Raw genomic sequence first — 24,697 nt, 5'->3', positions numbered from 1 at the left:
TTTTCAGTGATCCCCTCTCGACCGACCATTGATAATACCGGTCCCGCACCGGTCTGACTTTCCAAAATGCTTCATTTTGGGACATCTGCAGCCTTACTGAACAGGCCTGTTGCATTTGTGACTTACCGTACTTTTGCTTGTCAGGGGCAGACGGAATTGTTGCTTCCAAGGTAGAAATGACAAATACGAGAGAGCGGGGGTCTAAGTTGGGAGGGCAGAAGGGTTAAAGGATATTTGCGAGGTAAGTTCCTTGTTTACACAGAGAGTGAGTGGGTGCCTGGAACGGGTTGCGGGGGGTGGGGGGTAGCACATGAATGTTGGGGGGGGGGGATATGGATCACGTTTCCTCTCCTTTGTTTCTCCTCCCCCCCATTCAACATAGGAGGAGAATTAGTCCAATCGGCCCATCGAGTCTGCTCTGTCATTCGTTGTCCTTCTCAATCCCACTCTCCAGCCTATTGCCCAGAACCTTTGACCCCCTTACTGATCAAAAACCTATCAACCTCCACTTTAAAGATATAACCATATAAAAACCATATAACCATAACAGCACGGGGAGAAAGGCCATCTCGGCCCTTCTAGTCCGTGCCGAACGCTTACTCCCACTGACCAAAATAACCATATAACAATTACAGCACGGACGATACCCAGTGAGGTAGTTCCCACAGCTGCAATGAATTCCACAGATTCACCACTGTCTGCCTGAAGAGATTCCTACTCACCTCCGTTCTCAATGGATGTCTCTCTATTCCGAGGCTTTGCCAGTGGCCCTAGGCTTCTCCACTGTCGGAAACACCCACTTGTCAGAGCCTTTCAATATTCGATAGATTTCACTGAGATCCTCCCTCTCTCCCCCTCCCCACACACACACCCTTTATTCTTCTAAACTTCAGCGAGTAAATGTCCATCCAACGCCCCTCATACGTTAACCCTTTCATTCCCGGATGAACCTCCTCGGGACCCTCCCCAATACCAACATTTTTTTTAAGAGAAGGGGCCGGAAACTGCTCCCAATCCTCCAAGCGCAGTCTGCCCAGAGCCTCATTTAGCCCCCAGCGTCACATCCCTGCTTTTGCATTCCATCCTCTCTAACTGAATGATAACATTGTGTTTGCCTTCCTGACTCAACTTGCAACGTTAGGGAATCCTGCACAAGGACTCCCAAGTCCCTCTGCTCCTCTGGTTTGTGAACCTCCCCCCGCCCGATCCGTGGCCGACCCCGTATGTACCACTAAACACTGGCAGCCCCTCTTCTCCCCACTCATCACAAAACGACCCTTCACGGCTGCTGCCCAACCTGCTGAGTCTCGTTGACACAGGTTTGGAGAGGGGACGTAGTCTGTGTTCCTGAGACCCGGAGCTAGGATGGTGGGGATAGGGGACGGGTCGCTCCAACAACCCAAGCTCTCGTTGGTTACGTTTTTCCGGTGCCCGTTAACAATTATCTTCCTTCCTGCCGGCAGGTGCTGTTAGCGGGGCTGATTGGAGTCATTTCCTGGAAGAGGCCACTCTCCCTGGTGGTAGGTGAAGGCCCCCTCCCTTACCCCTGTACATTCTGACTCTCCCATCCCCCCTCCCTTCTCTCATACTTTCCTCAAGTTGTACTCCTCTCTCCTCCTAACCTCTCCCCTTCCCTCCCAAACCCTCCTCCAAGCATCTTATCCTCTTTCCCATCCCCCAAATTCATCTCCCCCCCCCCCCAAACATTCCTCTTCCTCCCTCACTCGTCACTGCACTGGGGGTGTTGGTCTGTTTCGGGGCCTCGGGACTCCTTCGGTATCTGAATTTCACCGCTCTGCGATCTCTCCACCCTACTTCTGCCCATCCCTCTCCGACACCTTCCTCTCCTCCCCTAACCATACACTCCACCCCTCCAACGTGGGGCAAGGAGTTCCATTCGCGGGCCAAGGACACAGTGGGTGGGGAACAGACCACATTTTGCACGGGGCGTGATGAGATATTGGGTGAGTGAACGGGGGTTGCGGGAGTCGGGGAGGACTGAACGAGGGTTGTGGGAGTCGAGGAGGACTGAACGAGGGTTGCGGGAGTCGGGGAGGACTGAACGAGGGTTGCGGGAGTGGGGGAGGACTGAACGGGGGTTGCGGGAGTGGGGGAGGACTGAACGAGGGTTGCGGGAGTGGGGGAGGACTGAATGGGGGTTGCGGGAGTCGGGGAGGACTGAATGGGGGTTGCGGGAGTCGGGGAGGACTGAATGAGGGTTGCGGGAGTCGGGGAGGACTGAACGAGGGTTGCGGGAGTCGGGGAGGACTGAACGAGGGTTGTGGGAGTCGAGGAGGACTGAACGAGGGTTGCGGGAGTCGGGGAGGACTGAACGAGGGTTGCGGGAGTGGGGGAGGACTGAACGAGGGTTGCGGGAGTCGGGGAGGACTGAACGGGGGTTGCGGGAGTGGGGGAGGACTGAATGGGGGTTGCGGGAGTCGGGGAGGACTGAATGAGGGTTGCGGGAGTCGGGGAGGACTGAATGGGGGTTGCGGGAGTCGGGGAGGACTGAATGGGGGTTGCGGGAGTCGGGGAGGACTGAACGAGGGTTGCGGGAGTCGGGGAGGACTGAACGGGGGTTGCGGGAGTGGGGGAGGACTGAACGAGGGTTGCGGGAGTGGGGGAGGACTGAACGGGGGTTGCGGGAGGACTGAATGAGGGTTGCGGGAGTGGGGGAGGACTGAACGGAGGTTGCGGGAGTGGGGGAGGACTGAACGAGGGTTGCGGGAGTCGGGGAGGACTGAATGAGGGTTGCGGGAGTCGGGGAGGACTGAATGGGGGTTGCGGGAGTCGGGGAGGACTGAACGAGGGTTGCGGGAGTCGGGGAGGACTGAATGAGGGTTGCGGGAGTGGGGGAGGACTGAACGGGGGTTGCGGGAGTCGGGGAGGACTGAACGAGGGTTGCGGGAGTCGGGGAGGACTGAATGAGGGTTGCGGGAGTCGGGGAGGACTGAATGGGGGTTGCGGGAGGTGGGAACTGGGGTTCAGGCGGTGGGGACGAGTGATTGGGGGTTCGATGTGGGAGAAGTGAATGGGATTTGTACTCTTGGGGGGGAGATGACTCTGAATGTCTGTCCCAGGTGACGTTCTTCACCCTGCTGTCGGTGGTGTGTGTGATGCTGAGTCTGGCCGGATCCATCCTCTCCTGTCAGAACGCTCAGACCGTCAAAGCCCTGGAGGCTTGTCAGATGGTGAGAGTGCAAAGGGCCGGGGAGGGGATGGGGGGGGGGAACATGGGAAGGCATATGTCAGGGATGGGGCACATGTAGGGGGGTAAGGGAATGGACAATACGGAGGAGGGGGGTGGTGTGAGGGAGGGAAGGAATGGGAGGGGAAGTGGAACTGGGAGAGGGGAGGAAGAGAGGGAGGGGAGGTGGAAGGGGGAAGGTGGGGATTAAAGAAGGAGGTAGAAGGGGAGAGCGGGAAGGGGAGGAGAGGATGTGGGGCAGTTTGAGGATGAGAGGCGTAGTTGAAGAGCAAGGGACGGCGACAGGCCGGAGGAGGTGAGGAAGGAGGGATGAGAGTTTTGGAAATGGAGGGACGGGGATGACAAGTGTGAACGGCCCACTGCTGGGCAGTAATTAATATTTAATCGCTCCCGTCCTGTCCAGATCGGCTTCAAGAGGGAAGGGCTGTGTATGTGCTGTGACCGGGTGACCCAGCGCGAACGACCCAAGCTCTGCGGCGCCCTCGGGGAGCTGCTCAAACTGCACCACTTCCAGGACTGCAAGACGGTCCGCATGGCCCTGAAGGTGAGGAGCCGTCGGGGGTGGGGGGAGACTGTCCGTTCGGGACAGGGGAGGAGGGAAGAGTCTGATGTCGGGCATAGAGGGAGGGGAGTGGACTAACGACACAGCACCGGGAGGACCGCGCAGGAATGGGGGTGAGGGGCTCCGAGGTCCGGAATGGAAGGGGAGGGGGACTAACTGTCTGAGACGGGGAGGGGAGGATTGAGAGGACTGACTATCCTGGACAGGGGATGGGGTGGTGTCTGACGTCTGGGACGGAGGAGTAAGGTGTCTGACCATGCGGGTTGGGGAAGGGGTTACGGAACAAACGAGCGGAGGTGTCGATTGAACACCCCGGGACAAAGATTTCGGTGATTCATTTTGAGTTGTCACATACTGTGTACCGAGCTACGGTGAAATAAAAGCACTCAGATCATTCCGTACGTAGTGAAGGGGAAACAGAAGGCAGAATAGAGTGGCACAGTCGCAGAGAACGTGGAGCGCAAAGGCCCAAGAGATAGAGCGGGAGATGAAGAATTCATCTTTGAGTCAGAAACGCTCCTTGAGCCTGGTGGTCAGGCATCCGGGCTTTGGTATCGTCTGTCCATTGTCGGGGGCAGGGGGAGAGAATGCCACTTTACCGAGGCAGTGAGGAGTGTAGACAGAGTCACGGAGGGGAGGCTGGTTTCCGTGACGTCCGCAACTCCGCAGTTCAGCGTTTCGGTCGCGGGGCGGAGTAGTTACCGTTCCGAGCCGCGACGCATCCGGGCACGATGCTTCCTGTGGCGTGTCGGTGTCGATTGGTCACCAGGGCGTTAGCCCCCCGAGGAAAGAGCGGGGTCGGTGAGCTCCCTTGGTCACGCCGTCTACGCGGCGAATGTTCGCTGTCAGGAACCGCAAGCTCCCAGCGCACCTGAACTCGGTACCGTTAATACAGACGGACGAGTACCCCGCCCCGCTTCCTGACGTTAAGGCAAAGATTGTTGTCTTGATTCGGAGAGAAAACGGTTAGCTTAATTTGTCCAGAGCCCCCATGCGTCGAAGCATACAGTGACGGTCCGAGGATGTCATGGGGGCAGCCCGCAAGCGTCGCCGTACTTCTGGCGCCAACGAAGCGTGCCCACAACTTACCCTAACCGCACACCTCTGGATCGCGGGGGCGGGGGGCAGCAGTCACATGGAGAACGGCAGACCGCGGCCCATTCCACCGCACTCCGTAGGCACCGTTGTCTGCCGCTCACAGAGGACCGTAGAGCGAGGCAGGTGACGGGGGCTGCTGGCCAGGAATGGGTGCGGGTGTGATTTCTGACGGGGCAGTAACGGGGACCCTCCCTGTGCCCAACCCCAGGACCTGTTGTTCAGCGTGTGTGGCCTGAGCATCCTCTCCACCATCATCTGCACCCTCTCCACGGTCATCTGCTGCATCCAGATGTTCGCTGTCGACGTGCTGCATATCGTGAGTGTCCCCGGGGTGGGGTCGAGGGCCGGGAGGGAGGGAGGGAGGGAGGAGGTGAGGAGCAAGAGACGGGGGAAGGGAGAAAGGGAGAGAGAGGGAGAGGGAAGGTGTGGAGGGAGGACGGGGGGAAAGTGCGGAGGTGGAACGAAGTGGAGAGTGTGGTGGGGGGAGAGTCTGGAGGGGGGGGGAGAGTGAACGGAGTGGAGAGTGTGGCGGGGGGACGGGCGGGAGAGTGAACGGAGTGGAGAGTGTGGCGGGGGGAGAGTGTGGTGGGGGGACGGGGGGAGAGTCTGGAGGGGGGACGCGGAAAAAGTAAACCCAACCCCCATCTTTGGTCTGGGGGATCCCGCTATGCGGGGAGAGACGGAAGGCCGGGGGCGGGCGTCGAGTGCTGACCGCCTCCTGTTCCGACAGCTGGTTCCGCAGAGGCCGAGGTCCCTGAATCCGGAGTGCTCCTCGCCCCAGGAGAACTTCCTACGGAACATGTCGGACCCAGACGAGTTTGTGCCGCCGGTTCCCCCTCCTCCCTACTACCCGCCGGAGTACACCTGCAGCTCGGAGACCGACGCGCAGAGGTAGGCTCCCTCGGCAGCTTCTTCCGGACGTGGAGCAGATGGTCACCACCATCCCATCACACACCTTACCCCCTCTCCCTCCTCTTGCAGTATCACCTACAACGGTTCGATGGGGAGTCCGGTACCCCTCTACCCCAGCGACTTCCCTCCTCCCTATGAGGCGGTGATCAGGCACGGATCGATCAGCCAGGTAGGTGGAAGGGGTGAGGGAGGGGAAGAGTTCTGGGGGTCCAGTATTGTATCAGGCAGGCTGCTGACGGCCCCTTTCTCTCTCTCCCCCTCTCATTCTCCCTCCCTTCCGGTACTCCTCCTCCTCTTCCTCATGTTCCCCTACCCAACCTCCCCTTCTCCCACCATGCCCCTCACCTCCCCCCCGCCACTCCAACATCAACTTCCTCTCCCATTCCACCTCCCCTCTCTTCTCACTCTCCAACTGTTACTCTACCTCCTCTCCCCATCCCACGCCCTCCCTCATTTCCCCCCACCCCACAGACGACGGACTTTGATCATCAACTCACTGAGATCTCCAACTCCAGTTTCTGTGAGCAAATTCTCTCCACAGCTTTCAGCGGAGAAGGTAACGGTCTCCTCCGACCCGACCCCCTCCCCGTTTGACCCTCACCCCTTCCCTCATCGGGTCGCGGGGCCTCCCACCACCGGCCCTAACCACCCTCTTCTTACACCCCTCCCCCGCCCCAGGTTCCATAGACAGCGGTTCCCTTATGATGTCCGAAATCATCGACATCCCAGACGACAGCAGCTGCTCCGAGGACTCGTGCCTGATGGGAGTGGGAGGGTTGCGGCCGGGACCGGGGATGGGGACTGATCCATGCCCGCTCAGCGCCAGCCCCTGCGGCCGCAGCCGGCGTTCCTTCTCCTGCAGCACCCCGCGGCACCACAGCCCCGGGCCCGGGCTCGGGCCTCCTACCGACCAGGACGGGCTCACCCGCAGCTGCCTGAGGCTGGAGACTGCGGGCTCCCCGGCTCCCAACGAGGACAGGCTGCGAGAGCGGCCGGACGCCCACGGGCCGGGAGCCGCCGACGCCAGCCCCGCCGCCCGGCGCCGCAGGCACAGTGAGCAGTCCCGGCCGCCCACTCCAGCCTGCAGTGTGCACTCGACGCGAGTCACCAGGTCCAACAGCGATCCCGGCCTCTTCGTGCCGGGGGGTGCAGGTAAGTGATGAAGACGGGGCGGGGCTGAACGGTGGGTGGGACCGGGTAGAGAGAGCGGGACCGGGGAAAGGGGGAGGGCAGGAGCAAGTGGCGGGGCTGGGAGGTAGGTGAGGTGGGCTGGGACGAGATACGGGGGCTCAATTGGAAGGTCGGGGTTAGGCGGGGCAGGGAGGGTGGGGTGAGGGGAGTCAGAGAACGGGTCTGAAGGGTGGGGTTGGGTCGTGGGCTACAGTATTTGGAAGGTGCGGGTCCAGATGAGGGGTGGGGTTGTTCGGGGAGGGGAGGAATGGGGTCGAGGTAGGACATAGTAGGGCCGGAGGGTGAGGTGGTTTTCGTGCTGGGGACCGGACTTGAGGAGGAGTTACGGGACGAGGGCGGGGCCATGTGAGCGTTGCCTTCTTTCATCCTGCAGGGGGCGTTCCGGGAAGGGGCGGGGCTCCAGAACCGGTCCGCTAGCGCCGCCGGTGTCTACTCCCTGTCACTGCATCGTGACAGGCAATTGTTTACATAGAAAAGTATAGTGTAATTTGAGCTGACACGAACAGCATATTTCAGCGCGTGCTTCAATGTACATGTGACAAATAAAGCTAATCTTATTATCGTCACGTGTACAGTGAAAAACTTCGTTTTGCACGTTACCCGTACAGATCAATTCTTCAAGAGCATTTCAAGGGAAAGCAACAGCAGAATAAAATGTTGCAATTGCAGAGAAAGTACAGCGCAGGCAGACAATAAGGTACAAGGGCCACGACTAGGGAGACTGTCAAAGGTTGAAGGGTTCATTTTTTATCAAAGCACTCTGAAATTTGTCTTCTCCAGATAGCCACGAAACAAAGAAAGAAGACAAAAGTCATTTAGAGAGAAACATCAACCCCACTCCGGCACAAAAAAAACCCATCCTGATCATCCACCCCCAAACCCCCTCCCCCTGCACAAAACCCAACAGGAAAATCAGCCCTCAAAAAACAACCCCTCCCCACACAAAAATAATTAATGTGTCACCAACCCCTAAACACAATGCAATGGAAAAGGACAGGGCAATTAAAAAACACAGAATATAAAAAAAACAAGGGTCTGAATAAGTCTGGAAATGCCCACAATCCATCAACACAATAGTCCGAACCATAAACACAGAACCACGATACCATCCTATGATATCAACTGACATTCATTGAAAGAGAGAGGCACCACGCGAGGCAGAGAGGCATACCCGTACCCGCTGCTCACAAACGCCAGCTCCAGCAGTCGGGACTGCAACTCTTGCCTGCCTCCCACATTTCGCCTCGATGTCGCAACCTTGATCGATGCTTTAACGTGAGGTCGGGAGTCTATCTGGCCGCACTAGGGGGCTGCCCAATGGTAGGAGCCGTCCTTGAGCCTGGTGTTGCGTGCTTCCAAGCTTTTGTATCTGCTTGCCGATGGGAGAGGGAATTTCTGGGGTGGGTGGGGTCTTTGATTCAGCTGGCTTGCTTCACTGAGATAGTGAGAAGTGTAAACAGAGTCCCTGGAGGGGAGGCTGGCTCCTGTGATGAGCTGAGCCGTGTCTCTGCAGTTTCTTACGGTCACGGGCTGAATACACACATGGACACGAGAGTCGAATTTATTTGTCATGTACACGAGCCCGTGTATGCACAGGCATAATGGGAAACTTACAGCAGCATCACAGGCACATCATAAGCAGCAAGCACAAGAAAAACGTCAATTAAACAGAAATCAAAGTTCAAAGTAAAAGTATTATCAAAGTTTATTACCTATGTCACCGTATACAACCCTGAGAGTCATTTTCTTGTGGGCATAATCAATAAATCCAATAACAGAAAGACCACCCCAACTTGGGTGTTCAATCAGAGTGCAAAAGACAACAAATTGAGCAAATTCAAAAAGAATAATAAATAAGCAATAAATATTGAGGACATGAGTCCCTGAAAGTGAATCCATAGGTTCTGGGAGCATTTCATAGAAACACAGGAAATCTACAGCACAATACAGGCCCTTCAGCCCACAAAGTTGTGCCAAACATGTCCCTACCTTAGAAATTACCTAGGCTTACCCATAGCCCTCTATTTTTCTAAGCTCCATGTACCTATCCAAAACCCTCTTAAAAGACCCTATTGTATCCGCCTCCACCACCGTTGCCGGCAGCCCATTCCACGCACTCACCACTCTCTGAGTAAAAAACACCCCCGACATCTCCTCTGTACCTACTCCCCAGCACCTTAAACCTGTGTCCACTTGTGGCAACATTTCAGCCCTGGGGAAAAGCCTCTGACTATCCACACGACCAATGCCTCTCATTATCCTGTACGCCTCTATCAGGTCACCTCTCATCCTTCGTCGCTCCAAGGAGAAAAGGCCAATTTCACTCAGCCTATTCTCATAAGGCATGCTCCCCAATCCAGGCAACATCCTTGTAAATCTCCTCTGCACCCTTTCTATGGCTTCCACATCCTTCCTGTAGTGAGGCGATCAGAACTGAGCACAGTACTCCAAGTGGGGTCTGACCAGGGTCCTATATAGCTGTAACATTACTTCTCGACTCCTAAACTCAATCCCACGATTGATGAAGGCCAATACACCATACGCCTTCTTAACCACAGAGTCAACCTGTCCAGCTGCTTTAAGCGTCCTATAGACTTGGACCCCAAGATCCCTCTGATCCTCCACACTGTCAAGAGTCTTACCATTAATACTATATTCTGACATCATATTTGACCTACCAAAATGAACCACTTCACACTTATCTGTGTTGAACTCCATCTGCCACTTCTCAGCTCAGTTTTACATCCTATCAATGTCCCGCTATAACCTCTGACAGCCCTCCACACTATCCACAACACCTCTAACCTTAGCATCATCAGCAAACTTACTAACCCATCCCTCAACTTCCTCATCCAGGTCATTTATAAAAATCATGAAGAGTAAGGGTCCCAGAACAGATCCCTAAGGCACTCCACTGATCACCGAACTCCATGCAGAATATGACTCGTCTACAACCACTCTTTGCCTTCTGTGGGCAAGCCAGTTCTGGATCCACAAAGCAATGTCCCCTTGGATCCCATTCCTCGTTACTTTCTCAATAAGCCTTGCATGGGGTACCTTATCAAATACCTTGCTGAAATCCATATACACTACATCTACTGCTCTTCCTTCATCAATGTGTTCAGTCACATCCCCAAAAAATTCAATCAGGCTCGTAAGGCACGACCTGCCCTTGACAAAGCCATGCTGACTATTCCTGATCATATTGTACCTCTCCAAATGTTCATAAATCCTGCCTCTCAGGATCAATTTATGGGGTAAGTGAAGTTATCCCTTTCAAGAGCTGTGGTTGAGGGGTAATGACTGCTCCTGTGCCTTCTGGGGCATTGTTTACAATGTTTACAAAATCTGAATAAAAATTAGCCACGCAGACAATCTTTTGAAGGAAATCAGTGGATCAAGCAGCTTCTGTGGGAATTGTTGACGTATCAGGACTGAGAATGGAGAGGGGGTGCCGTGAGACAGGGCTATGAGTGATCGGAGGACTGTGGAGGGGTGAAAGATGATGGGCTCGTGGTGCAATGTAGGAGAAAGGGATAAACTTGGGAGACAGTGGCAAATGGATGAGCGATGAAAACACAGAGAGAGAGAACTATGGAGCGGCAGATGGAGGGAGGTGGCAGTAGGGAGTGTGAAGCTAGGAGACAGCTGCTGGAGAGAGATAAGAAGCCACACTAAGCGCTGGACTTTGATCTGTAAAGTGGGTGAGAGGGTCAAGTTCGTGGTCAGGGCCACACATACACAGGGTACAAATGCTTTCGGCAGCAGCAGCGTAGAGTATTACAAAGACAAACAAGTTGTATGAGCCGGAGGCAGCATGGTAGCTTAGCGGTTAGTGCAGTCACTTTACGATTTCCACTGCCCTCTGCAAGGAGTTTGTATGTTTTCCTTGTGACCGCGTCGGTTTCTTCCGGGTGCTCTGGTTTCCTCCCACAGTCCAAAGACGTACCGGTTAAGGTTGGTAATCGCTACGTTGGCACTGCAGACTGCCCCCAGCGCATCCCCCGACTGTGTTGATTGTTGACGTGAATTTACATATGGTTCAGTAGATGTGACAAATGAAGCTAATCTTTTAAAACAGCATGATTTCTACATAATGTAAATCACAATATAAACAAAAAATAACTGTGACGTTGGTTCAAGTTGAGGGCAATAAATAACCTGGTGGTAAAGGAGTTGCTGTTGTTGAGCCTTGAGGTGTTGGCCTACAGGCTCCTGTACCTTCTACCTGAAGGCAGAACCGAGAAGAGGGTGTTGGAGTCCCTGATGTTGGATGCCACATACTTGAGATATCCCCCCTCTTGTAGATGCTCCTCGATAGTGGGGAGAGCTGTACCCGGGAGGGAACTGACCTTGTGTTCCTGAGCTTCAGAGTTTCCAAGCCACGTCTTCATACAACCATTCGGATGGGAGTCATCAGGGTAGGGGTGGATGGCAGGTGAAACCAGAACCAGGTAGGGAAGGGCCGAGGCTGGGGGCACGGATTGTGTGCGCGAGAGCTGGATGGAAATGGAGAAGAGGGGCTGGTAGCAAATCTGGGTAAAAGGGTCCAAAAATGGGAGTGCTATGTTTTATAACTTCAAAACATTAAATTAAATGAAAGGCACAAGAATCCTAAATGCAGGTGTAACTTTGTAACCTTGCCTTTACTTTTAAGCAAGGTGTGCACATATCATGTGATAGTGCGATGGAATATGCAATGAACATGTTTTTACATATAACCCATAATAAATTATTTAAATGAACAAGAATATTTAATCAAACCAATATATATACACACATATATGCACACACAAGATTACTCAAATATTATTGAAATATCAGATGCACAACACTCCTCCCTGCTTAGCTATAAACTCCAATTCAATATAGACTGTATCTCAACTACATAGACAGTATATTATATAATATAACTACTATATAGAGACATCCACAGCATAGTTATTGTTTAAATGGTCCCATTCAAGCCTAAAGATTTAATCACTGTAGAGGATTTCTTACTCTTGTGGGATATCGTCTTTCGTAACGGGGGGATCACTTTGCCTGGCAGGTGAGACTCGTGGCTGTGAAGCCGCCTCAGGTTCTCAGGTTTCCTCCGCGGTGGGTCTAGGAGTTGACTTTGAGACCGCAGGAAGTTGTTCTGACAGCTCTGGACACCTTTCCTCTCCTTTTCCCTCTCTGAGTCTACTTTGAATCCTTTCTTTTTCTTTCTCATATTCCTTCTCTTTCACATCCACGTTCTTTCTCTCCATCCCTCCTTTTCCTAGTTTGTGCATCTCGATCTTGGGAAGGTGCATTCAGCTCTCTGAAGTATTCTCTTACTTATCATTCTCTTGCTCCCTTTATGATCTGATCTCTCCCCTTGGTTTCTGTATCCACAACTTCATCTGATGAATTCTCTGTGTTTGTATCTCCATTGACTCCTTTATTTTGGCCTTCCATCCATCCGGCTCGGCTTTGGTCTTTGCATCTACTTTTACAAGCAGCATTTTGTCTCCCACTTGAAGTTCATGCCAAAACCCTAACGCACGCAGAGTAGATTCTATTTATTTATACTCACAAAAAACTAAATGCTTAAAACTTTTCTGCAGCTCCTTGAACTCTCTTCCAGCTTAAAAGCAAGCCACATTTCACAGGTAACTGCCTGATTAACAGATCAGAAGCTCTCTCAGATATGTGGTCTACGAAAGCTGTTGTAGCCGGACCACTGCTTTTGTAAATTCCACGCTTCCCCTGAGCAGCATGGTGCTCCTTCCTTGGTCCAATATGTTTCCCAACCAGAGGCACAGAGGTTGGCACAGCACCTGTTTGCCCTCTGCTGGTGTTTGGCATGGAGGTAGTTGTGGCATTATCCAGTACCTTTCTGAATTCACTTACTTCACTTTCAGTTGACCCTATTGCCGGGGATGTGGCGTGCAGATGGTGGATGGATCTCCAATCACGTTGTAGTTGTCTCAGTCGACCATGGTCCCACGATGTTGGCCCTCCTGTGTTTACCAGTTACAAACCCAGCGTGGCTTGTTGGTTGTTGTATATCACTGTTAGAAATGTCATCCCACGGGAGTTACCTTTTGTCCAGTATGACTTCTTAGCTGGATATATGCAGGCTTCAGTTTGGTATCTTTGAAATGGGCTCTCCTTCTTTTTGATTCTGCTTATGAAACCTAAAGCATTTGGCAATCGACAAGGCCTTCGGCTCTAAACATCTCTGCTTTACTTTTACAATAGTACCAAAGCTCATTTCTGATGGCTTGGTGGAAGCAGTCAACCTTTGAAGCAAACTGCATGTCTTTAAACCTAATGAACTCACTTCTCATCAGCTATTCCATTTACACTGAAATACTGTTCCAATATTTCAGTGTACGCGAGCCAACTACCCATTGTGTAATCAAACTTTCTGATGTAGCCAACCGGTTTTGATTTTTAAGTGATTATTATCACCCAGTATTCACTCTTTATGAACTCACGGGTTTTTCCGTTTATGGCCTTTTTTTTAAAAAAAACTCGATCATGTCTTCCCTTCCGAAGAACATGTACTAATAGCTTTTGTTTTAAACTTGATCATCTCTCCATGTGCTGAGTTTAGAATCAACCATTCCTCAGTGAGGTTTTGTCAGTTCAAACGCCTCGCTCTGCTTTAACAGGTCGATAGCTGTCTCTGTTTCGTTTTAAAAATACTGTGTCACCAACGTTACGTTTTGTGATTTCAAAATATTAAACTAATTCCTTAAAAAACAAGAGAGTCTGAAAAAGCGGGTGTAACTTTGTTTTAAGTAAGGTGTGCGTGTATCACGTGATAGCGGGATACAAGATTACTCAAATGTTATTACCTGTCATTGCATGGATAAGTCCCTTGTCTGGGACAGGGATCAAATATTTCCCTCTTTAGTCGTTAAACCACACCCTCAGTTGAGATTCCACGAGATTGTACATTGGCAGATTGGTTTATTATTGTCACATGGTCAGAGATGCAGTGGAAAACTTGTCTTGAATTCTGTTCGTACAGACAGATCAATTCACTACACAGTGCGCTGTGGTAGCACAACGTAAAACACTATCAGAATGCAGAATAATGTTACAGTTACAGAGAAAGTGCGGTGCAGGCAGACAATAAGGTCATGGTGAGGTAGATTCTGATGTCAAGAGTTCATCTTATCGTACTAGGGAACTTTTCTTATAACAGTGGGCTACCTCCAGCACATCCTCAGGTTGTGTTAACATTTCACTGTACGTTTCATAAATCTGAATCTGGACAGAGGGATAGAAGCCTGGTGACACGTGCCTAGAGGCTTTTATATCTTCTGCCCGAAGGGAGAGGGGAGAAGAGAGAGTGCCCAGGAAGGTGGGTAGGATCTTTGATTGTGCTGGCCGCTTCACTGACGAAGCACCTAGACAGAGAGCATGGAGGGGAGGCTGGCCTCTGTGACGTGTCCACGACTCTCTCTGGTCTTCAGGCTGAGCAGTTACCGTGCCGAGCCGTGATGCATCCAGACAGGCTGCTCTCTATGGTGCGTCAAAAGGAATTGGTGAGGGTTACCCGTAACCAGTTAATCTGCCCGATGTCTCCACTCTTATCCAGAAAACCCGAGGAAGGCTGCCTGATGAATCTACGTTACGAGTGTGAGGGGTCGCAGGACCTGAAGGGGCTGCTTGTCAGGGTGTGGCTACACTCTGGCCCCCATGCTCCTGAACGGTGGGCAGCCTGTGCGGAGAGGGATAGGTCCATCATTGGGGTGGAGAGTGGGGTCCTCCTGGTCATCCAGCTCCAGGGCTTGGTCAAAGGTGGGGCCCACGGGTTCCGCCCCCGAGCCAACTGCCCTCTCCTCTCCGAGGATAAGCCCCTAGGATGTCCCCTTGTGCTCTGAGAGTGTCTGGGACTAGTAGACAGCAAGTGGGGTGGTAACGGGAGCATATTGCTTCAATAAACCATTCTTGATTTATTTCCAGATGTGAACAGGAGATCAAAAACTCCAGAGGACGTCACATCTCAGACCTCAACCGACACGGGTAAGACTGGTCTCGGGATTCTGGGGTCCCTTGCGTCCCCCACCTCTGGCCACTGAACCACCCCACCAGCAGTGCCCCAAACCCACCTCCTCCAAGGTCCTGACACCTGCGGAGAATTCCCACCTGGGCAAATCCCAAACTCTTCCAACAGCACCAGGGAGGATCAATAAGAGTGACATTGTAGATGTAGCATCATCGCACAGGCCAGTCAGCCCATCTAGCCCACTTCAACCAGTGGGCAGTTGTATTAATCCCATCCAGCAGCACCTGGTCTGTACCCTGCCCTGCCTTGTTTAATCAAGTGTTCTCCTTCCAACATGCTCTGAATCCCTTCTTCCTCCTTTAAATCTGAGTTCCTTCCGTTTTATTCCCCTTTGATCTGGGGAGTAGTTTCCTGCGGCCTACTCTATCTATACCCCTCTTCACTTTACGTGCCTTGGACATGTCTTCCCCTAATCTCCTCTGTTCCAGGAAGAAGCGATCATTGTAACTGAACAGCTCCATCTTGGTGAATCTCCTCTTTTTTTAAACATTTATTCGAAGGGGTTTGGGCTGAGCCAGCGTTCAATTGCCTGCCGCCCCCCCCCCCCCCATTTGCCCCTGGGAAGACCACATGAGCATTTGGCCCCAGTCTGCTCTCCCATTCAATCCTGTCTCAACCCCATTCTCCTGCCTTCACCCCATAAACTTTGATGACCACCCAAGAATCTATAAACCTCTGCTCTAAGTATTCCCAGCAGCCGCATCCACCCGTGGCAATGAATTCCACGGATTTACCACCTTCTGGCTGAGGAATTTGCTCCTCGTCGGGGATGTCGGGTGGTGGTGATGTGCATTCTTGACCCGCTGCAGTGCATGAGGATCCACAGGGAGAAAGGTCCAGGGTTTCGCTGCATTGACGGTGAAGGAGCAGGGGTATATTTCCAAGCCAGGGTGTCATGTGACTTGGAGGTCAGCTTCCCCGTGCCTTATCCTGTCCTTGTCACTGCAGTCGGTAGAGGTGGTGGATTTAGAACATAGAACAATACAGCACAGTACAGGCCATTCGGCCCGCAATGGTGTGCCGACACAAGGTAAGTGCAGCCTGAGGAGTCTCAGTCAGCTGCAGCAGTGCGAACTGTAGATTGTACTAGGGGTTTATTGAGGGGTCAGGGTCGACCATGGTTATTGCCTTCTAGCTGTCTACGTGATACGCAAGCCAGGGCAACACGATACGCAGAGCAAGCTGTAGCCCCCGTAGCAGGCTCCCCCTCTCCACGCAGCTGATGAATCCGAAGGAACGGCAGAATCCGATACGGTTCGGCACCAGTGGTGTGGATGGAGATGCCAGTCGGCGTTGAACTCAACGTAGGGACTTGGGAAGCTCCAGGCTTTCTCCTAGGGTTCACTCTGAATGACCTCCCCGTGAGCGGGTACAGCCACAAGGCAGCGGAGGTTTGAGATCAGAGTTTTGCTTCTCCTAGATGAGCTGCCAACCACGCCTGACGAGCCCCCTCTGCCCAAAGGCATCAGTAGCACCCCTTCTCCAGCAGTGGAAACGCTTCTGCCGGGCTTAGCAGCCACACGACGGTCAGGAGCTGCACTTGGTTGTCAGAGGTTACTAGAGATGCACGTAACGGGCAGTGGGGGCTTATCCCCATTACCCCTCCGGATCTGACAACCTCAGGGAACCAATGGGTTTAATACTCCTCACCTCAGTTGTAAAGTGACCAGGTTCACCAGGACACTCCCTGGACTGGAGAGTACGGAGAGGTTGGACGGACAAACCTGGGTTGTTTTCTCCGGAGGGGCAGTGGAGTCCTGATAGAAGTTTATAAGTTATTGGAGGCGTGGCCAGGCCGGACGGTCAGAACCTTTTCCCTTGGGCCGGCCCAGGAGTTGGGTTGGAAGACCAAACAGAGATTTCAGATGTGAGCCCAGGCAGGGTGAGGTGCCGGTACGAGGGAAAGAGTCGCTCGCACCAGCTTCACGGACGCGTGGGGGCAGCTGGCGCACAGAATATAAATTACACAGTTAGCACGATGCGTCCCGGAGTTCAGAGTTCAACTCTGGCGCCATCAGTACGTCCTCCCCGTGAGTTTCCCTGGGAGCTCCGGTTTCCTCCCACAGTCCAAAGGCCTACCGGATAGGCTAATTAGTCATTTTAAATTTTTCCCTGATTGGGTTAGGAACTAATTGGGCTTGTCGGAGTTTGTCAGGTTTGTCAGGGGTTGCTGGGGGCAACGTGGATCGAAAGGCCAGAAGGGTTTACTTTGCCATTTATCACCAAATAAAGAAACAAAGAAAGGTGGTGAAGAGAGAGAAAGAGAGAAAAAGACGAGACTTTGGTGCAAAACCAGGTGTTCCGAAGGGCTGGATGTGAGCGACAGGGTTTCACCGGTAATTTAGCATAGTTTCTCAATAATCCGGCTGGGAATGCAGGCAGATTTGCTCCCCAAGGACTGGGAGGGGCTGGAAATGAGGACTCACTCCCCAGCATGGGGGCAGAAGCAGGGAGGGTATGTGAGGCCAAAATCCTAGCGGGGAGCAGAAGTGGCTGGATGGCTGCAGGGGGCAAACCCCAGAAGGGACCCTCTGCCTCTACACCAGGAGCTGGAGGGGAGTCACCACTGTCCCCAGGCTCTGTGGGGCCCACTATGGGCCTAAAGCCTGGGGCCTGGTTTCTGCAGGGTCCAGGAGGTGAGTTTGAGGAAGGAGAGCAGACCCTCATTAACTGGATGAACTCTCTCTCCCCCCCCCCCCAACCTATCTCTCCACAGCCCCCTGCTCCGAAGCGTGTCTGCTGCCAGGATCGCGACACGCCACCCCCGAGCTCCTGCGCCGGCTGGTGGGCTCCCGGCGCAGGCCGGCGGGCAAGGGGAAGGCACCGCGGGCGCTGTGCAAGGACGGCACCCGCTCGCTGGGCGACCTGAAGGTGTGCCGGGGCACCCGGGTACTGGTGGCCCGCTTCCTGCAGCGCTCCAAGCGCAACCTGGCGGCCGAGCACGGCCTCGGGGACCCGGGGCCTGCGACCAGCAAGCGGCGGCTCGACAGGGGCCGGACGGGCAGCGGCTCCGAGCAGGTGAGCCCGGCTGGGAAACCAGGGATGGGGGCTGGGGGCGGCGTAAAGCAGAGGTGGCGAACCCTAAGGCACGTGTACAAAATGCCGGAAGAGCGCGGCATGTCGGGCTGCATCTGTGGACAGGCTCCTGTAGATGCCTGGGTCCCTCCAGCAGATTCCAGCGTTTGCAGTCTCTCGTGTCTCCAGCTTTCCACTGTATATCTCAGTACACTGAACAATAATAAACCAATAGGTAACACGCACAAAATGCTGGAGGAACTCAGCAGGCCGGGCAGCATCTATGGAGATGAATAAACAGTCAACGACATCTGATGAAGGGTCCTGGCCTGAAATGCCGACTCTTTATTCATCTCCGTAGATGCTGCCCGACCTGCTGAGTTCCTCCAGCATTTTGTGTGAGTTTCTCAAGGTTTCCAGCATCTGCAGAATCTCTTGTGTTTATGCTATGCGGTGGTGCCCCCCGATTCTTCAAACCCCATCCATAATAACAAGATACATAATGATCATCATTACTGCTGAACGAAGCAGCAGATTATTCTTTCTACAACCATGACGACCATATGGTGTTTTCACAGGAACTGTGTCATGCTGGCTCGGTGCCAGCTGATTGGTTGCAAGGACATTTAAGACACAGGAGCAAAATTAGGCCATTCAGCCCATCGAGTCTGTTCCAACATTCCATCTTGACTGATTGATTATCCTTCTCAACCCCATTTTCCCGCCTGCTCCCTGTAACCTTTGATGCCCTTACTAATCCAAAACCTATCAACCTCCACTTTCAGTAACTTGGCCTTCCACAGCCATACGGAGCAATGAATCCCACAGATTCACCACCTGAAGAAATTCCTCCTCAACTCTGTTCTAAAGGGATTTCCTTATATTCTGAGGCCGTGCCCTCTGGTCCCACTATTGGAAACATATAGTCCATGTCCTTTCTGGGACATCTGGGCCTTCCGGTATTTGATAGGTTTCAGTGAGATTACCCCCCCCCCCCCACCCCTTCCCATTCTTCTAAACTCCAGTGAGCACAAACCCAGAGCTATCAAATGCTCCTCATATGTTAACCCTTTCATCCCTGGCATCATTCTTGTAAACCTCTTCTGACCGTCTCCAAGCCAGCACGCCCTGTCTTGGATACAGGGCTTGAAACTGCTCACAATACTCCACAATCATCAGTAAACAATTCCCAGTGTGTGCCTCTCACCTGAGATTGGATAATACATTTTGAAATACTCACAGACATGGTGTATGATCAGTATACTGCTACATTACTATTTAGAAAGTGTGCTATATTTCATTTGTTCCTTTCAAAATAATATTGTTAATTTATGAATCATTCTTCTAAACTGCTTCAGTTATTTAAATCTGTCTCTGTTACACTTTTATTAACAGTGAAACAATGAATTAATGCAAATAGACAACAGGACTCATCCTTTTTTCAATAAAAATGTCCATAATTATTGTTACTAATTCATTAATCAATGATATATAGATACATTATTGATCCCAAAGGAAGTTACAGAGTCACAGATATACAAAAATTAGACGAGAAGGAAGAAAGAATAAAAAATAAGTTACATCAGACAGCCTCTTCCTGGTTATAGGGTGACTCATTACAGAGCCCAGTGGCCGAGGGTAAGAACAATCTCATATCGTGCTCTTTGGAGCAGTGCAGTTGTCTTAGTCTATTACTAAAAGTGCTCGTCTGTTCACCCAAGGTGGCATGCAGAGGCTGAGAAACATTGTCCAGAATTGCCAGGATTTTCCGTAGGGTCCTTTGTTCTACCACAGCCTCCAGTGTGTCCAGTCTGACTCCTATAACAGAGCCAGCCTCTCTAATCAGTTTATTGAGCCCGTTGGCATCACTCGTGTTGATGCCATTGCCCCAGCACACACCGCATCGCAGATTGTACTGGTGACAACAGATCAACAATGATGAGTGCTGCTCAAAATTAACAAGGCGCGCGAGAGAATTTGGTAGAAGATTATCAACAATTCACGATCTTAAAAGGCTTTGTCACCTCTGGTGTCTGACCCTGGAAGTGTGTGATGGGACGGTGTAGAGGGAGCTTCACTCTGTGTCTGACCCCGGGAGTGTGTGATGGGACAGTGTAGAGGGAGTTTCACTCTGTGTCTGACCCCGAGAGTGTGTGATGGGATGGTGTGGAGGGAGTTTCACTCTGTGTCTGACCCTGGGAGTGTGTGATGGGACGGTGTGGTGGGAGTTTCACTCTATGTCTGACCCCGGGAGTGTGTGATGGGACGGTGTGGAGGGAGTTTCACTCTGTGTCTGACCCTGGGAGTGTGTGATGGGACAGTGTAGAGGGAGTTTCACTCTGTGTCTGACCCCGGGAGTGTGATGGGACCGTGTGGAGGGAGATTCACTCTGTGTCTGACCCCGGGAGTGTGTGATGGGACGGTGTGGAGGGAGTTTCACTCTGTGTCTGAACCCGGGAGTGTGTGATGGGACAGTGTAGAGGGAGTTTCACTCTGTGTCTGACCCCGGGAGTGTGTGATGGGATGGTGTGGAGGGAGTTTCACTCTGTGTCTGACCCTGGGAGTGTGTGATGGGACGGTGTGGTGGGAGTTTCACTCTATGTCTGACCCTGGGAGTGTGTGATGGGACGGTGTAGAGGGAGTTTCACTCTGTGTCTGACCCTGGGAGTGTGTGATGGGACGGTGTGGAGGGAGTTTCACTCTGTGTCTGACCCTGGGAGTGTGTGATGGGACAGTGTAGAGGGAGTTTCACTCTGTGTCTGACCCCGGGAGTGTGTGATGGGACCGTGTGGAGGGAGATTCACTCTGTGTCTGACCCCGGGAGTGTGTGATGGGACGGTGTGGTGGGAGTTTCACTCTATGTCTGACCCCGGGAGTGTGTGATGGGACGGTGTGGAGGGAGTTTCACTCTGTGTCTGACCCTGGGAGTGTGTGATGGGACAGTGTAGAGGGAGTTTCACTCTGTGTCTGACCCCGGGAGTGTGTGATGGGACCGTGTGGAGGGAGATTCACTCTGTGTCTGACCCCGGGAGTGTGTGATGGGACGGTGTGGAGGGAGCTTCACTCTGTGTCTGACCTCGGGAGGGTGTGATGGGACGGTGTGGAGGGAGCTTCACTCTGTGTCTGACCTCGGGAGTGTGTGATGGGACGGTGTGGAGGGAGTTTCACTCTGTGTCTGAACCCGGGAGTGTGTGATGGGACAGTGTAGAGGGAGTTTCACTCTGTGTCTGACCCCGGGAGTGTGTGATGGGATGGTGTGGAGGGAGTTTCACTCTGTGTCTGACCCTGGGAGTGTGTGATGGGACGGTGTGGTGGGAGTTTCACTCTATGTCTGACCCCGGGAGTGTGTGATGGGACGGTGTGGAGGGAGTTTCACTCTGTGTCTGACCCTGGGAGTGTGTGATGGGACAGTGTAGAGGGAGTTTCACTCTGTGTCTGACCCCGGGAGTGTGTGATGGGACCGTGTGGAGGGAGATTCACTCTGTGTCTGACCCCGGGAGTGTGTGATGGGACGGTGTGGAGGGAGCTTCACTCTGTGTCTGACCTCGGGAGTGTGTGATGGGACGGCGTGGAGGGAGTTTCACTCTGTGTCTGAACCCGGGAGTGTGTGATGGGACAGTGTAGAGGGAGTTTCACTCTGTGTCTGACCCCGGGAGTGTGTGATGGGATGGTGTGGAGGGAGTTTCACTCTGTGTCTGACCCTGGGAGTGTGTGATGGGACGGTGTGGTGGGAGTTTCACTCTATGTCTGACCCCGGGAGTGTGTGATGGGACGGTGTAGAGGGAGTTTCACTCTGTGTCTGACCCTGGGAGTGTGTGATGGGACGGTGTGGAGGGAGTTTCACTCTGTGTCTGACCCTGGGAGTGTGTGATGGGACAGTGTAGAGGGAGTTTCACTCTGTGTCTGACCCCGGGAGTGTGTGATGGGACCGTGTGGAGGGAGATTCACTCTGTGTCTGACCCCGGGAGTGTGTGATGGGACGGTGTGGAGGGAGCTTCACTCTGTGTCTGACCTCGGGAGTGTGTGATGGGACGGTGTGGAGGGAGCTTCACTCTGTGTCTGACCTCGGGAGTGTGTGATGGGACGGTGTGGAGGGAGTTTCACTCTGTGTCTGAACCCGGGAGTGTGTGATGGGACAGTGTAGAGGGAGTTTCACTCTGTGTCTGACCCCGGGAGTGTGTGATGGGATGGTGTGGAGGGAGTTTCACTCTGTGTCTGACCCTGGGAGTGTGTGATGGGACGGTGTGGTGGGAGTTTCACTCTATGTTTGACCCCGGGAGTGTGTGATGGGACGGTGTGGAGGGAGTTTCACTCTGTGTCTGACCCTGGGAGTGTGTGATGGGACAGTGTAGAGGGAGTTTCACTCTGTGTCTGACCCCGGGAGTGTGTGATGGGACCGTGTGGAGGGAGATTCACTCTGTGTCTGACCCCGGGAGTGTGTGATGGGACGGTGTGGAGGGAGCTTCACTCTGTGTCTGACCTCGGGAGTGTATGATGGGACGGCGTGGAGGGAATTTCACTCTGTGTCTGAACCCGGGAGTGTGTGATGGGACAGTGTAGAGGGAGTTTCACTCTGTGTCTGACCCCGGGAGTGTGTGATGGGACGGTGTGGAGGGAGCTTCACTCTGTGTCTGACCCCGGGAGTGTGTGATGGGACGGTGTGGAGGGAGTTTCACTCTGTGTCTGACCCTGGGAGTGTGTGATGGGACGGTGTGGTGGGAGTTTCACTCTATGTCTGACCCCGGGAGTGTGTGATGGGACGGTGTGGAGGGAGTTTCACTCTGTGTCTGACACCGGGAGTGTGTGATGGAACGGTGTGGTGGGAGTTTCACTCTATGTCTGACCCCGGGAGTGTGTGATGGGACGGTGTGGAGGGAGTTTCACTCTGTGTCTGACCCTGGGAGTGTGTGATGGGAGGGAGCTTCACTTGTGTTTGATATTCCCCCCCACCCTGTTTGCCCCCCCCATCTCCCTGGCTTGCCCCACCTCTCCCCACAGGTATTCCGGAGCCTGGGAATAGCCAGCGCGAGGCACCAGGAAAGCCTACACCTTCAGAGCTGTGGAGATATCAACTCCTCGGCCTCCAGCATGCACCGTCTCTTCTCGGCCGGCGCGCTGGAGGGAAGCCGCCCCCACAGTCTGATCGGAGTCTATCGGGAGACTGTCCTTTGACAGCTGCCCCCTCCCCACACCTCACCATCTCCTGTAATCCTGGGTGATGGCTGCTGGGTCGATCAACGAGGACATGGAGGACATCTTTGCCCATGGCATCCCAGCTGGGGATATGTTGTGGGAGGCAGTGGGATTTATAAGTAGGGAGCCTCCCACTGCTGGCTGCTCCCCTCTTCCCCCCCCCCACAAGCCCTCCGTGATTGGACAGGGTGGGTGAGGGGTTAGGCCAGCTCTTTCCAGACCTGCATGATGCCCTTGTAAATAGGGGAGGGTTTATACTCCAGACTACTCACTGCTTGCCCCGGAAGGGGTATTTGAATGGGGGCAGAAGGGAGGGAGGGGGTATTTGAGGCCCCGCTGGCTTGGGGTGGGCTCTGCTGGGGTAGCTTGCTGCAGGGTGGGTGGGAGAAGGGGTGGGGTCAAGGGTCACTTCAATGCTTGGTGCTATTAGCCTGGCCGGGGTGTTAGGATTCGCACAATGCATGCCATCTCTCTACGGGACCACCCAGTGGGGCGGAGGGGTCAACAGGGGTCGAGGGTCAGGGCCAACCTGCGGAGACCTCTCCAGAGAATTGAGTGCTTTCCCCAATCCGAGCATTGTTGGTGGGACAACTTCACTCCGGGTCTGTCTCTTAAGAGTCGATGATGGGACAGTGTAGTACAAGGGTTCCCAATCTTTTTTATACCATGGAGCCGATGGAGTTCATGGACCCAGGTTGGAACACCCTGGTGAAGAGGGAGCTTCACGCTCTATCTGATCCCGGGAGTAGTGTGGAGGGAGCTTCGCTCTCCATCTGACCCGGGGAGTGTGTGATGGGACGGAGTGGAGGGATCTTCTCTCTGTGTCTGACCCCGGGAGTGTGTGATGGGACAGAGTGGAGGGATCTTCTCTCTGTGTCTGACCCCGGGAGTGTGTGATGGGACAGAGTGGAGGGATCTTCTCTCTGTGTCTGCCCCCGGGAGTGTGTGATGGGACAGAGTGGAGGGATCTTCTCTCTGTGTCTGCCCCCGGGAGTGAGTTCCCAATCTAGGGTCCATGGACCCTTTGCTTAATGTTATTGGTACACGGCATAACAAAGGTTGGGAACGCCTGCTGTAGAAGCAACCTCACTCTGTGTCTGACCCTGGGAGTGTGTGTGTGACGGGACAGTGCAGAGGGAGTTAATCCCGCTGTTGAGTTTGGCATTGCTGGAAGGTAATTGTGTGCTGTAGTCCATAGCTGAATAGTTTACTGACCCCGACTGCTCAGGTTTACATTCGAGGATGGAGATCAGGTGGGGGGAATGTTGTTCAGCTGAGGGAAGAGTGGCTGGGTCTTTGAACATGGAGGGTGGGGGATCACTGTGGGGAATCTGTCCTTTCTTACTGCCCCATGAGGGGCACGAGGTCTCAGGAGGAACTGGGTGGCAGAAGATGGAGAATAAAAGCATTGCAGAGACTGAGAATGTTGCAATAAATATATACAATAAATGAAACCTCTATATCTCTA

The 24,697-nt window shown here is 53.4% G+C and overlaps 1 protein-coding gene across 1 annotated transcript in view; it reads left to right on the top strand.

The window, feature by feature from the left end:
- Window positions 1-24,697, top strand: part of LOC140735735 (protein ENTREP3-like) — a 30,697-nt gene extending 6,000 nt beyond the window's left edge. Inside the window, exons 2-12 of the mRNA XM_073061172.1 lie at window positions 1,464-1,520; window positions 3,081-3,191; window positions 3,612-3,752; window positions 5,077-5,184; window positions 5,599-5,759; window positions 5,850-5,949; window positions 6,252-6,336; window positions 6,459-6,932; window positions 14,919-14,978; window positions 17,738-18,039; window positions 23,035-24,697. Coding sequence (XP_072917273.1) covers window positions 1,464-1,520; window positions 3,081-3,191; window positions 3,612-3,752; window positions 5,077-5,184; window positions 5,599-5,759; window positions 5,850-5,949; window positions 6,252-6,336; window positions 6,459-6,932; window positions 14,919-14,978; window positions 17,738-18,039; window positions 23,035-23,208 — 1,773 coding nt within the window. The 3' untranslated portion in view covers window positions 23,209-24,697. The remainder of the gene's footprint in view (window positions 1-1,463; window positions 1,521-3,080; window positions 3,192-3,611; window positions 3,753-5,076; window positions 5,185-5,598; window positions 5,760-5,849; window positions 5,950-6,251; window positions 6,337-6,458; window positions 6,933-14,918; window positions 14,979-17,737; window positions 18,040-23,034) is intronic.

This window comes from Hemitrygon akajei, chromosome 11 (genome assembly GCF_048418815.1).
Source record: "Hemitrygon akajei chromosome 11, sHemAka1.3, whole genome shotgun sequence".
Classification (NCBI taxonomy): Eukaryota; Metazoa; Chordata; class Chondrichthyes; order Myliobatiformes; family Dasyatidae; genus Hemitrygon; species Hemitrygon akajei.
Note: the sequence above shows the minus strand (reverse complement) of the source record. Positions and strands in the feature narration are given on the sequence as shown.